This window comes from Somniosus microcephalus, chromosome 14, assembly GCF_052327205.1.
Source record: "Somniosus microcephalus isolate GS21.2 chromosome 14, FLI_Smic_1.0, whole genome shotgun sequence".
Classification (NCBI taxonomy): Eukaryota; Metazoa; Chordata; class Chondrichthyes; order Squaliformes; family Somniosidae; genus Somniosus; species Somniosus microcephalus.
Window position 1 is genome coordinate 85271150 of NC_141000.1, and position 13882 is coordinate 85285031.

Below are 13882 nucleotides of genomic sequence, written 5' to 3' on the forward strand. Positions count from 1 at the left end.
AACTGCATTATACCTCCATTTGAACTGGAAGTTTGTAATTTGGTGTCAGACTGTCCCGAGGAGGTATTCTCACATTATTTCAAAAGGCACACCACCTGCAATATAACTGCACTTGGTGCAAAGCCAACTCTTAATATCCTCACTATTGTATTGTACTACTTGAATATAAAAAATCCTAGACTGCTGAACCAGCATTACATTTTTAAAGTTAAAAAAAAAGCCAGTCTGCTCTTTTCTATTAAAAAAATCACCAGCTGGTATGCAGAGAATGGAACACCAGGCACAATAAACAGCACTGATAAGATTTCAAGGTGATGGAGGGAGGCTTAAACCCAGAACTACTGCACTGGGTAGCAGGATCTATTAGTGTTTTATTAATAATGTAGCAAACACATATACAGTAGATTGTAATTAACTGACTTCTGGGATTTTCTCTCCTGTAGAATAAATACCTGGCTTATTAACTATCCATTCTCAGCCCAGGTACAGTACCGCAATGCACAGGTAAGGTTTCTACATAGAAACTGAACTTTGTAAAACAAGCCTATCACATGGAGTGTGCAACTTGAAAATAGAATCTCAGTACAGTATATATTGATAAACGGCAGGTTGCCAACCCTATACAAAATGAAGTAGGATCAAAGTGACGTATTTTCAAACTTTTATTAAAGGATAAATCATACAAATTTGCAAGTATCTCTGATTTTAAATAACTGCGGACAAGAAAAGGCAGAAAAGATAGTGATCATCTGACTAATTTCTGGAACAAATCACTGACGACGAGTTTTCAGTTCCAGCTTTTGTCGTAAGAGTTCATTTGTATAGCAATGTATCCACATACAACTCCTCTTCATTCACCTTCAGGCAGAGCAGCACACAAAATGTATTCCCAACACAATCCTGTTAGTGAAAAAAACACAAATATAAGAAAAATAGCTGTGTAGTCTGGTTAAATTGGATTATCACAAAAATGTATGTATAGTACAAATACCCCAATTTTCCTGTAGGTATTGAATTTACAGGATTTAAATCAGCCAGGTCAGTGTAACCTCAAACCACCTGGTCTCGTTAGTTTCCAAGTGAAGTACAATCCGGCATAACAGGGAGGCTACTGTGTTTATCCTTGTAAGGAACACCACCTGGGAATTGGGGCAAAACTGTAGACAGTGATTCCTTAAATCAAAAAAGTTCCACCTGCAGTGGAACACTCCTCTACTTTTACTGGATTTTAAGTAAACAGGGACAGTTAATGGTAGATTCACAATATTAAAGATCTAAGATGTATTGCGCTTTTAAAATTTAAATGGGCATATTATAAAACTGTTGGAGTGTTCACATGGCTGATAAGATCCTGGCCTGGTCTCCAACAGGGAACCCAATATCCAATGGATGCAGGGAGCACCCAGAGGGTTGGAAAAGTAATTTATGCTTCTTATTTTGTGAAAGAATTACTGTGGTTATGAAAAGTCAAAAGTTTCTCTCTCTTACTGCAACACCACCTCCCTCTAACTCCAAGGTGAAACAGGCAGGGATCCTCTTAGCTACAAATAGCTAAGGCAGAATGTTTTGCCACTTGTGAGATATACAACTAGAAATAAATAGAGGTCAAGAGAATCGATGCTTTCAAAAGGAAGCTACATTAGAAGGAAATGGTATTTAAATTTTACCAGCACAAGAGTTGATCTTTCCTGAATATGTCAACCCTTTAAAATAAACTTGTATCACTGCATAGAGCTTAACTGCACACCGTAACTAAAATCTGATAGCTATTTTCCCCATTGTCTACCACCCTAAATTTGGCTAGTTCCTCTTCTCTCCCTCTAGTCTTCCAATCAGGAAATTGCTGAAGCAGAATGGGCTAGGAAGCCAGGAGACCCTAACTTCAGACTTCATTACTTCAGACAAATACCCAAGCACAGCAACATTTATAAAAAATTTCCAAATGCAAATATGTTAGTTGAGATTGGTATTCCAGTTAATACTAGCACACTCTTATTCCACTTTAAAAACAAAAAAGTTAAATATTATAAATTATGAGTATAATAAAACTGAACGCATACTGCATCCTTAATAGTTGGCTAGTACCCAAATCAAGAAGTTGTTGGATTGCAAAAATAGGCCTGTGAATCAAAGCTTGAATCCTCTAGTCTTTAAATATATTAACCAAAGCTGCAGGGAGGGCTGTAGTACTAGAAATCATATTCAAAGGATGTTTAGCTTCATGTATGAGGAAATATATATAAAACGTACATGTAGCATTTAGGTAGCTGCAAAGCTTGATGGGACACTTGACCATCATATTAACCCTCTTTAACCAAGTACTGTAGAAATAGTGGACCACAGCAGGTTTACTAGACTCTTAGTCTCTGTCTTTGTTGTTATCAGTGTTACAGAAGCAGTGTTTAATGCAGCTGGCTTTCTGAGAGATAAGGGAAACTGAACTTCATAGGGAGTCGGCCATTTTTATCTCTGCCTCAAACACTTTATCTTCCTTTGTAATGTCTGCTCGCAACCAAAAGCGGACATTGTTTATTATCTCAAGAATTAAGTGACCTTGCTCACAGAAGCTGGAAACTAGGTGTTATGCTGTATGTCAGAACACTTCAGGGCGGCTCCCGACATTGAGTGACTAATCACCCAACCAATAAGAGTGTAACTGTAGTGACGTTGTCTGTAGGTGTACGCCCACTTTTGTAACCAATGGGCATTGCTTATTGAAAGGTATATTAATGCTTGTATGCTGTATTTTCTTTGAGAGACAAGTGCGAGTCTGAGGAGGCTCCCTCCTCTCCCTTGTGCACAAGGCCTTCCATCGTCTTCAAGTAAACTTTTACTTCCTCAGCAGTTCCGTCTCCGTGTGGTTTTGCTCCAAAAACTCGAATCTAAAAGTATTGCTAAAATATCCTGTGCCTACTTCTGGCGAAAAATCAACACGATTACACATACTCTCACAAAAGCTAAATGCTATACATACAATCTGTATTAACTGCTCACATAAATCACTGTAAATTGTACAGTTTAGGCAAATAAAAAAACTTAGAAAAATGCTAGAAGGGTGAGGTTTAATACTCACCACACACTTCCAAAGTGCTGCCTCATCAGACCTTGAATCCCAATGCCCTCATGCATTCTTTGTGAGCTTCAATCAGGTCTTTGCAGTTCTCCTCCCCTTTCTCAATGATACTGCAAATAGAATTAATGTTAAGTAGATTGGTTCAAATTATTAAAACAAAGCATCTACCATGAGCAACCAAAAATCTTTCCCAACGCATTAACTTTTATTATTGGAGACCCAAAGTTAGTAAACAATGCTCACTTCTTAGCTTTCATAAATATTGTTTTGTGTGGCAACATAAGCACATCTGCTTTTGAATAGATCTGAATTTTGGAATAGAATAAAACATTTTTTTTTATAAAGTAAAATTGTTTGTTTGAGAAATAATTTTGTACAACTACTTAAGTAAACATTTTTGGGTTTAGTTTTTGGGGTCAGGGGGAATTACTGAACTACAAAATGGAGAAGTGTAATCATAACTAGAACAGTCCATTAATCCATTCTCCATTCGTTTTTTGAGTTTCTGTACATTTTGTTAAAAAGGACTGAAGGTATCAGCTATTAAGTTGCCCTATTGTATAATCTCAAACTTGCTTCACTGCAGAGAATGGAAAATAACATTCAGATCTTTATTTTGGCATTTACCATTATTTCAATGGAAACTCCACCAGAACTGTGTTTCATTAGGAAGTACAGTCAAAAGGAAACAATCAAAACATCCGATTAAGAAACAAAATCTGTCACTACCACTGTACTCTTATGAGGGCAACAACAGTCAGTGTAAATTAACTCTCAAAATAACAATTATAGGTTAAGATGTGGAAAATTTGGGCTTGTAACTTTCAGTTTTAAAACATTCTAATTAGTGATACATAGGTATATATGTGTGTGTATGTCCAAGAACTAATCACAAAACACAGAATTCAATGTTTGGAGACCTTTTAGAAAGTTACAAACCAGTAACCAGTTTTATCCTGGTCCAAACTTGCTTCTTCTGATTGGGGGCATAATAATCTCTAGAATATGCCACTGGCTAATTTCAGTAATGGAGGTAGAAACATAGATAACAGTTTTGTCAGAGTATTCTGTGAGAGGTGGGGAGGTCCATGGAACAATTCTGCAGAAATTTTCCTCGAGATTAAATAGATGCTACATAACCCATATATGGCAAATTTCCATATGGTTTGTGGGAGAAGTAAGGTGAGCTGTAGAGTGGCTCTTGATCTGTGCTTTTGTACATTGCCACTTTGAATCCAGTGGCAACTGGAGCTTCAAAAGTTTCACTGTACAAGAAGCTATGAAGGTGAACAGGCAAATAGAAAGGCTCCGATTACTGTCACCGGTGTTTAGTTGATAGTTAGAAAATATAACCATTCTAATTAGTGACACACATACATATAGGTATACATGTGTGTGTCCAAGAACTAATCACAAAACACTGAATTCAATGTTTGGAAACCTTTTAGAAAGTTACAAACCAGTCCTACTGGACCAGTGATAGCCCCTGCCCAATGCTATAAGATACCCTTTACCTCACTGGTAACAGACACCAGTAATCTACCTGTAAGCAAACGCCACTATTTCTGTCAAACCTCAATTTCCTTCCACAGCTCTGCCAACCCCCAACACCTCTACCTCACAGTTGCCAAGTTTCAGAACCTCCATTCCAGTTTTGCAGAGCTCAGGACCATCCACCCAGTGTAGATAAAGCCCACCCTCCTAGTACTACCAAAAACACAGCCAGCTTTCTCCAAATGGTACAGCCTGCATATCAACATAAGAATTAGGAGCAGGAGTAGGCCAATCGGCCCCTCGAGCCTGCTCCGCCATTCAATAAGATCATGGCTGATCTGATCCTAACCGCCAATCTACTATCACAGAACCATCTCCTGAATCTAACAGAATTAGACACACGAAATAGGAGCAGGATCAGGCTACACGGCCCCTGGGCCCGCTCCGCTACCCACAGGGCCATGGCCGATCCGAACCTAGACTCATGTCCAAATTCCTGCCCGCTCCCCGTAACCCTTAATTCCCTTTACTTCTAGGAAACTGTCCATTTCTGTTTTAAATTTATGTAATGATGTAGCTTCTACAGCTTTCTGGGGCAGCATATTCCATGGACCTACCACCCTCTGAGTGAAGTAGTTCCTCCTCATCTCAGTTTTGAAAGAGCAGCCCCTTATTCTAAGACTATGCCCCCTAGTTCTAGTTTCACCCATCATCGGGAACATCCTCCCCGCATCCACCCGATCCAACCCCTTCACCATCTTATATGTTTCAATAAGATTGCCTCTCATTCTTCTGAACTCCAATGAGTAGAGTCTTACTGTGTATCTTCAGCTTTAAAAATGTTGATAAAAATTATAGGTAAAGGAATATCTAAATATTTTTTAAATCATGTATATGTCATACTTCCTGTTGTGATTTTTGGTGATGCTTTTAAGTCAGCACTAACATTGAAACTGACTATATAAACCTTTTTTTTTGGGAGGGGGGAGAGATTTGGTATGTAAACAGTTCACCATCACATTGGAAACTTGGACCACTAAATGGCACTGAGGCAAGTCTTCGACTGTCTCCCTTAACTTGCTCCATCATTGTTTCTTTCCAGGTAATATTTTTTCCATTGCAACACTTTGCCTATCCTTCAATTTTTTTATACTATGCCTGAAGGTAAATTGTTACGCTTTGTTATCTAATTTTTATACCTAACCAACTTTACTCTTCTCTAAAGCAGCTTTTAAATCACTGAAGCCTATGCTGTTCAGATCAGTGCATCCCACTCCTACTGTGGTCCTGGCAAGAATGTCAGAAGCCTGATTTTCATGAATTAATTTCTCAATTTCAATTAATTCTTTAATAGAGAGGAGAGAGAAACAAACAAACCAACAACTTGCAGATGACAAAACAGAGCTAGAAACAGAAAATGCTGGAAATACTCAGCAGGTCAGGCAGCATCTGTGAAGAGAGAAACAGAGTTAACGTTTCAGGTCGATGACCTTTCGTCAGAACTGGTAAAACAGAGAATCTAGCTAAAGACATACCATGGTCAACACCACAGTGGAGGCCATTAGTGTATAAAGGTTACTATTTCCACAGCACAATGAACTTTGGCAGAATTCGGCCCCTAAAGCACTAGTAAGAATACCATATAATGCAAATGAATGTGACGTAAATTAGTGACCTTGATATTATGTCCTACATGGCACACAACTATTGCTAAGTCTAAGGATTTTTTTTTATAACATGAGCAATGTCATTGAAGATCTGCCAAAATAACATTTCTCATGTTAAACCATTGGAGATCTGCCAAAATATATATTTCTCATGTTAAAAGGTTTCCCTCTAGTGCATAATTCCCATTTGTCATTTTTCCTGTGTCACAATTTTGTCATGCCTGGATAATGCCTAGAAGTGCTTTTAACCTGAGAATTGCTTTCTATATTTACCGTGTAGACTTCCTATTGCTAAGTGGTGCTGTTGTGCTACTAACCTCCATCTCTCAGTTCCATCCACAGCCAGCTCTTCTCCCACCAAATCTAAGCTTTTTTGTGATCTTTTAAATTCATCTATTTATTCATCTAATTTTTGTAAGACCATTTGTTGCCTTACCAATCTTACTCTGCTCCTTCACTAGGGTCCTGGACCACTATGAACCTATCACAGCCCTCACCCAGTTAGTCTCAATCATGCTTCCCAACCCTGTCTGTCTGTCTTACACCACTCCTGGTTGTTGTCACCTATCACTAAAAAAAAGCAAATTATTTTTAAACCATTTATAACAATGATTTATGGGGTGGGCTGAGGGAAACAGGACAATGGGAGCAGCACTGGGACTGGGCAGGTGTGGGAGTCAAGAGGATCCAGGATTTCTTCTCAAACCGGGATAGGGGACATAGGAGGTTCACAGACTGTCCATACAGCATATAGGAGTGGAGGTCATTTGGAGAGTTACGGGTCTGATGGAGAATAGGGAACAGATATGGATGTGGTGGGAAGGGGAGGGCAAGAGGTGCGAGGGGCTGATGGTGAGCTGCCTGTCCTCAGGGAGGATAATAGGATAAGAAGTGTAGAGGGGGGAATGGGGGGCTCAAGAAGATGTTTGAGGGGGTAACAGTGTAGCAAGGGGGAAAGAGGATTCAGAGGTGGAGTACACAGTTCAAAGCATTACAGAAATCTATGCGAGTAAGGAGATAGTAGGAAGATAATTTCCCTTTTAGCAGAATACATTGTGCATTATGTGGTATAATGCTCCTTTCCTTATCCTCTGACTTACTGTGAGAATACCACATAGATGTCTTTTGATATAGACATCTACTTATAGATTTTTTTTTTTTTTTTAAATCCTTATATCTGTACCCTTCTCTTTAAGCTGTAGTCTGTTGTAAAATAATTACCACAAATAATTTGCCAGAGAACTCCTTTCTATCCTTTCCATAGGGCTCATCAACTACATGATAAACAAGCAGCAACTCCTGGAAAGGTCAGTGATTTTTCAAAACAGAGGATGAAGTCATAAAATATGCCTCAACAGGACAAAAGCAAAATACTGCGGATGCTGAAAATACTCAGGTCAGGCAGCATCTGTGGAGGGAGAAACAAAGTTAGCGTTTCAGGTCGATGACCTTTCATCAGAACTGGAAAAAGTTAGAGATGTAACAGGTTTTAAGCAAGTAGAGGGGCAGGGAAAGGGGGGAGGGGAGGAAAGAACAAAAGGGAAAGGCTGTGACAGGGTGGAAGGCAGGAGAGGTTAAATGATAATGTCTGAGGATTCATATAGAGAAATGCAATTAAGTACCAGAAATAATTTTTAATAGACATGTAATAATGACATCAGCTTTCTTTAACCAGCATTCAGACTTCCTGAAACTGCAAGAAATACTAGAATCTTTACAATAATCTGAAGATTTTAATGTAAAAAATCCACAAATAGTGGATTAAATGCTATAAACCTAATCAGAGTTCAGAGGGCATTTATTAGTCACTTAGGAACTCAATCTGACATAATCTAATCCCTAGATTCATTTTGTGTAATTTATTCCCAGATGTTTTTCTGTAGTACACAAATGCATTTATCCTCCCGCCCCAAAAAGTGGTTTTGCTAACAAATGGACTACAGAATTAACATCACGGCTTGAACTAAAATATAGATACGTTATTTTGAAAAGATATACTTTGCAATGATTGTTTGGTATGCCTAAATATCTATTACAGATTAAAAATGCTGAGTGGGTCACAACATTTCATTCTGAAAGGCAGTGAAAACTCCTATGCCAGGCTTTAAGGAAAAAGCCATTTTAAAAGGGTTAATATTTCGATGCAGTACCTGTTATGCTTGTGCGTGCCGTGTGATAAAAAGACCGGTCACGTAAAGTTAGTTTGGAAAAGTCACACAGTAAACTGAGCATCTAAATCTGCATACCTTTCCACACCCTGACCTCTGGGTGGCTCTGCAGCAATAGGTTTACTTGAAGCAAAAGGTAGCAATACAAGAAAGGTTTGGATTGATAGTGTTTTTCATGACCTCTGGATGTCCCAAAGCACTTTACAAACAATGAAGTACCTTTGAAATATAGTCACTGTTGTAATGTAGGAAACACAACAGCCAATTTGTGCATAGCAAGTCCAACAAACAGCAATGTGATATTGACCAGTTTTTGTTTGTGATATTGGTTGAGGGATAAATATTGGGAAGGACACCAGGGAGAACTACCCTGCTTGTCTTAACAGTGCCATGGTATTGTTTACCTGAGGGGGTAGACAGGGCCTCGGTTTAATGTCTCATTCGAAAGACAGCACCACCGACAGCCTGGATTTTGTGCTGAAGTCTCTGGAGTTGGACATGAACCCACAACCTTCTGACTCAGAGGCAAGAGTGCCACCACTGAGCCAAGACCAACACCATATGAGTAATTTCTGAAATGTTTTTAAGCACTTGCTTTTTTTGGGGTACCCAATGCACCTTTACTCAAGCTGGAATGCAGTCTCCACTACCACTTGCTGAGCCATAGACTGCTCCTTAATTATTGCCTGCCCGACAACATAACAGTTTGGAGCATTCCCAGGTCCTGCTTTAGAATTCCCTTATGTGCATCTGGTGCTGATCAGTGAGATGGTGAGGCAGCATCCATTCCCAACTTGTAAGACTTTGTTGCTTTGCCATACTCTGCCAGTCCCCTGATGAAAACTGCTGCACCATCAGCATTCACTCAATGCCCTCCTCATGACTGCTGGTAATTGTGCACAGTAACTGAAAACCATGCAATGGCCTTAAAAACGTTTCCTGACAACTACCTCCTCCAGTTGCAGCCATATACTGTCCATGTCACTCTTTCCCACCAACTTTGTATTTTGGGATACTCCCCCAAATCACTGACATTTTCTGTCCTTCTGCCTCCCCTGTTTGTTGCTGTGTGTCCTCTGCCCTTGCCGCCTGCCCTTGGCTACCACCTTCCATTCCACAGAGACTTTATTGACCTTGGCTTCTACCTTACTAAATCAGTTTGGCACTCTACCAGCCCCCCTCTTGTCCATCCCTGCCTTTCTCCCCAGTCCCCTATTCTCTCTTCCTACCACCTTCCCCCTCCTCCACCTTGATCCAATTATTTTCCCCCTCTCATAACCTTTATTGACCTGAATATTAAACGTGGTCTTGACTCCCGATGTGTAATACCACAGGAGATAAACTTGTGTTATTGAAAATGTTCAATTTGTTTCTCATAGGCCTAGTCCGCGAGCTATGCTCTTTGTCTGCGCTGATAAGTAATGCAATGGGAGATCCACAAGTGTTACATAAACTTCGCAGCTGTCGTAATCTCGGTGCAAGTTGCAGAGAGCAGAATGAGGAACTTTTTGCTCAGACACGAACAGTCCACATTTCAGTGATAAACTTTAAAGCGTGCCATTTGAAAAAAATCGGACATTTGCTCCCGCCCTTCTAATAAACACCTCTGCAATTATTATTGCAAGTTTTCATTGTGAGGGTTGAATCCGTACAATTGCCATTGCTTCTCCCGCGGGGTGAAGTGAACCGGCAGGAGTGCGGCTTAAGCGTAGCATCAAATTAGACAAGACCTGTGTGTCTCTGTCAGAAAGTGCGCGGAGCAGAGACCGTTCCGGAACAGACCAACTCTCAGTAGCGAGGTCAAGATATAAATAGAGGCATTAAAAAAGTTTCCCATTACCAGACGTCCCTGACTTTCTTGGTCTCAGGACACGCACAACATGGTTTCAAAGGCTTCTTCTCCCCAGCCTGTCCAGCGGGCACCGTCCCCAAGGATGTAGCCGCAGTTAATTCAGACATCTTCGTCTGAAATTATTTTTAATTGCTTGTTATTTTTTTGTTTCTGAATGAAATGGTTTTATTCGCTTTCCACCTTCGTGCGTCCTTTCGCCGACAGCTTCAATCCGACGCAATACGCGTTAGAGGTCGTTGCGATTGGTTTGAAGGCGTGATGCACCCTGGGATTTGTAGTTCTCCCTCCGACCCGATCAGTAATTGAACGTCACAACACGAACTACAAATACCAGAATGCTCGAGGCTTTCCACAACCGGTGGGCACCGGAGGGTCTGGACTGCATCAGCAACCCCCCGCAACAACATTTTAATTTAAGCTGTTCAGTTTCCTTTAACGTTTTTAATGTGGAAGCAAGTCATCTTCGGTTCCGAGGGATAGCCTAAGAAGAAAATTGTTTAGTTTCCACCAAAGGAGGTACAAATACCAGAACACACCGCCCTAGGCAGGATGCTTTGCTTGCACGGATATCCGCAGATTCCAGTTGGAACTATGTACAGATGTTTGCTGTTTAAAGAGGAACGAGATGAAACGATTCTTCTATTAGTCCTTAAAGTAAAAGTAGACTTTAACAGACACTTTTGGAAATGAGAGTTGATGGGGTTAGATGAGAGGTGGGAGGACACGCGTGCGGTATTTTACCTGTTGGGCCGAATGGCCTGTTTCTGTGCTGTAAATACTTTAAGAATATTATTACTTCTCTGTTGGATACTTTTAAAGCATTATTGACTTTTACCAGTTGAACAGCTCCCCAGAATTCACCTAGTTTCACATCCCCAGTGAGTAAAAGCAGGAGGAAAGTCTATACAGAATAATTTTTTTTCAAAATATTCGTTTTTTAATAGGTTTTCCATAAATTTGTTGACATTTTAAGAAAAATCTATTTTATTGCCAATATGGAGATCCTTGGATAAGGCTGTCATTCCCTGGTAGCCAGTATCCTAACTCGCACCAATCCCATTCACCCATCACCCCTGTGCTCACTGATCTACATTGGCTCCTGGTGTAGCAACGCCTCAACTTTAAAATTCTCATCCTTGTGTTCAAATCCCTCCTTGGCCTTGCTCCTCCCTATCTCTAACCTCCTACAACCCTCTGAGAACTTGGAGTTCCTCCAATTCTGGCCTCTTCTGCATCTCCAATTTCCTTTGCCTCACCATTGGCTACCGTGCCTTCAAGTCAAGGCCCTAACCTCTGGAATTCCCTCCCTAAATCTCTCCACCTCTCGTCCATTAAGACACGCCTTAAAACCTACCTTTTTGACTGAGTTTTCGATCACCTATCCTAATATCTCCTTTTGCGGCTCAGTGTCAAATTTTGTCAGATAATGCTCCTGTGAAGCACCTTGTAACATTTTTATATGTTAAAGGCACTATATAAATGGAAGTTGTTGTTGTAGGCCACCATGACCTCAAGCATGAGAAAAATGGCCTTGCACCTCACAAGGACACTACTGAGAAGATCACAAGATAATTCTGGATGAGTAAGGCCATTTAGTCCATCTTCATTGATCCACCCAAAGTGATCTAAATGTCCCCCGCCCCATTGTAGCATCCAATTGTTTATTAAATGACTCCAGGGTCTTCGCTTCTACTTAGGGTTGCTAACTTTGGGTTGCTAATTTATTATTGCTAACTTTGGTTGGATGTATTCTTGGAGGTTTCATCATATGACCTCTCCCCTCCAACTGCCCCGCCCAGTCAAACAGCCTTTTTCCCCATCTCCAATATTGTAACTAATAAATGGAAGTGTTCAAAGAAAATGGGAAAAGAACAGTCTTTTTGATGGCTCTATGATTTTTCTTCTGGGTTGCTCACAGTATTGTCCAGCAGGTTAATCTTTAACTCCTGGAGGCTCCAGGACAATCCTAAAGTGTTGGCTATCCTACCACCACTACTCTATCTGGAAATTTATTCCATACATTGTTAGAATCATAGAATGATACAGCACAGAAAAAAGCCATTTGGCCCATCATGCCTTTACCATCTCTTTGGTAGAGCTATCCAACTAGTCCCACACCCCTGCTCTTTCCCCATAGCCCTGCAATTTTTTCCTTTTAAGTATTTATCTAATTCCCTTTTGAAAGTTACTAATGGTTCTGCTTTCAACACTCTTTCAGGCAGTGCATTCCAGATCACAACAACTCGCTGTGTAAATAAATGTTTTATTATGTCTCCTCTGGTTCTTTTGCCAGTTACCTTAAATTGGTGTCCTCTGGTTACCGATCCTTCTGCCACTGGAAACAGTTTCTCCTTACTCTATCAAAACTCTTCATGATTTTGAACACCTCTATCAAATCTCCTCAACCTTCTCTGCTCTAAGGAGAACAACCCCAGCTTCTCTAGTCTCTCCACATAACTGAAGTCCATCATCCCTGGTACCATTCTAGTAAATCTCTTCTGCACCTTCACTAAGGCCTTGACATAATTTCCAAATTGTGGTTCCCAGAATTGAACACAATATAACAGCTGAGGCCTCACCAGTGTTTTATAAAGGTTATAACTTCCTTGCTTTTGTACTCGATGGGGGGAATTTTAACATGGGTGAGCGGGTGCGGGTGGGAGGTTAAATGGGCATAAGAACATTAAAAATATGAGCAGGAGTAGGCCATTTGGCCCTTCGAGCCTGTTCCGCCATTCAATAAGATCATGGCTGATCTTCTACTTCTATTCCACTTTCTTGCACGATCCCCATATCCCTCGATTCCCTTAGTATTCAAAAATCTATCGATCTCTGTCTTGAATATACTCAACGACTGAGCCTCCACAGCTCTCTGGGGTAGAGAATTCCAAAGATTCACCACCCTCTGAGTGAAGAAATGTCTCCTTATCTCAGTCCTAAATGGCCGACCCCTTATTCTGAGACTGTGACCCCTGGTTCTAGACTCCCCAGCCAGGGGAAACATCCTCCCTGCATCTACCCTGTCAAGCCCTGTAAGAATTTTGTATGTTTCAATGAGATCACCTCTCATTCTTCTAAACTCTGGAGAATATAGGCCTAGTCTTCTCAATCTCTCCTCATAGGACAATCCCCCCATTCCAGGAACCAGTCTGGTGAACTTTCGTATCACTCCCTGTATGGTCTCCTTCCTTAGGTAAGGAGCACTTCATGAATCGTAAATATATTACGTCCCCCTCACAATTATGTGGATCCTTTTGTTAATGGTAAGGCTGTAAGGAATATGGGGGGGGGGGGGAGGTGGTTGTGAAAGTGGAGTCTACCCTTCTGGAGATCAATGCTTCAGTATGGATTTGTTGGGGTTGATTGACACAAAAAGGAGCAAGACCTTTTGACACATGGGTCACTCAGAAGCAGAATTTTTCTTTGTCTTGGGTAGAAGTAGCAATCTTTACTAGTCTCTGTGTTTATCTGAAGTAGTTGCTATTTTTCTTCTATAAGAACTTTTACATAGCAGATATAAGAGGTATCCATACCAGTACATTGTACCTTTAAGGACAAAGTGGCAGTGGTTAGAAGCTAAATTGTGGCTACACAAGCCCGTTAGCCCATTATGGGCAGAGCTAAGAGT

The 13882-nt window shown here is 40.6% G+C and overlaps 1 protein-coding gene across 1 annotated transcript; it reads right to left on the bottom strand.

The window, feature by feature from the left end:
- Positions 1 to 644: 644 nt before the first annotated feature.
- Positions 645 to 10500, bottom strand: cox17 (cytochrome c oxidase copper chaperone COX17). The gene is made up of 3 exons (XM_086006851.1): positions 10243 to 10500; positions 3074 to 3183; positions 645 to 900 (listed from the first exon to the last, which is right to left on the bottom strand). Exons 1-2 carry the CDS (start codon positions 10359 to 10361, stop codon positions 3099 to 3101), a joined length of 204 nt encoding a protein of 67 aa, XP_085862977.1. The 5' UTR covers positions 10362 to 10500; the 3' UTR covers positions 645 to 900; positions 3074 to 3098.
- Between the last annotated feature and the right edge of the window lie 3382 nt (positions 10501 to 13882).

Coding starts and splice junctions, on each gene's coding strand:
- cox17 (XM_086006851.1), bottom strand. CDS start 10,361: ATGTCTGAATTAACTGCGGCTACATCCTTGGGGACGGTGCCCGCTGGA. Junction 3,184..10,242: donor AAGAAAGTCAGGGACGTCTG/GTAATGGGAAAC, acceptor TTCTATTTGCAG/TATCATTGAGAAAGGGGAGG.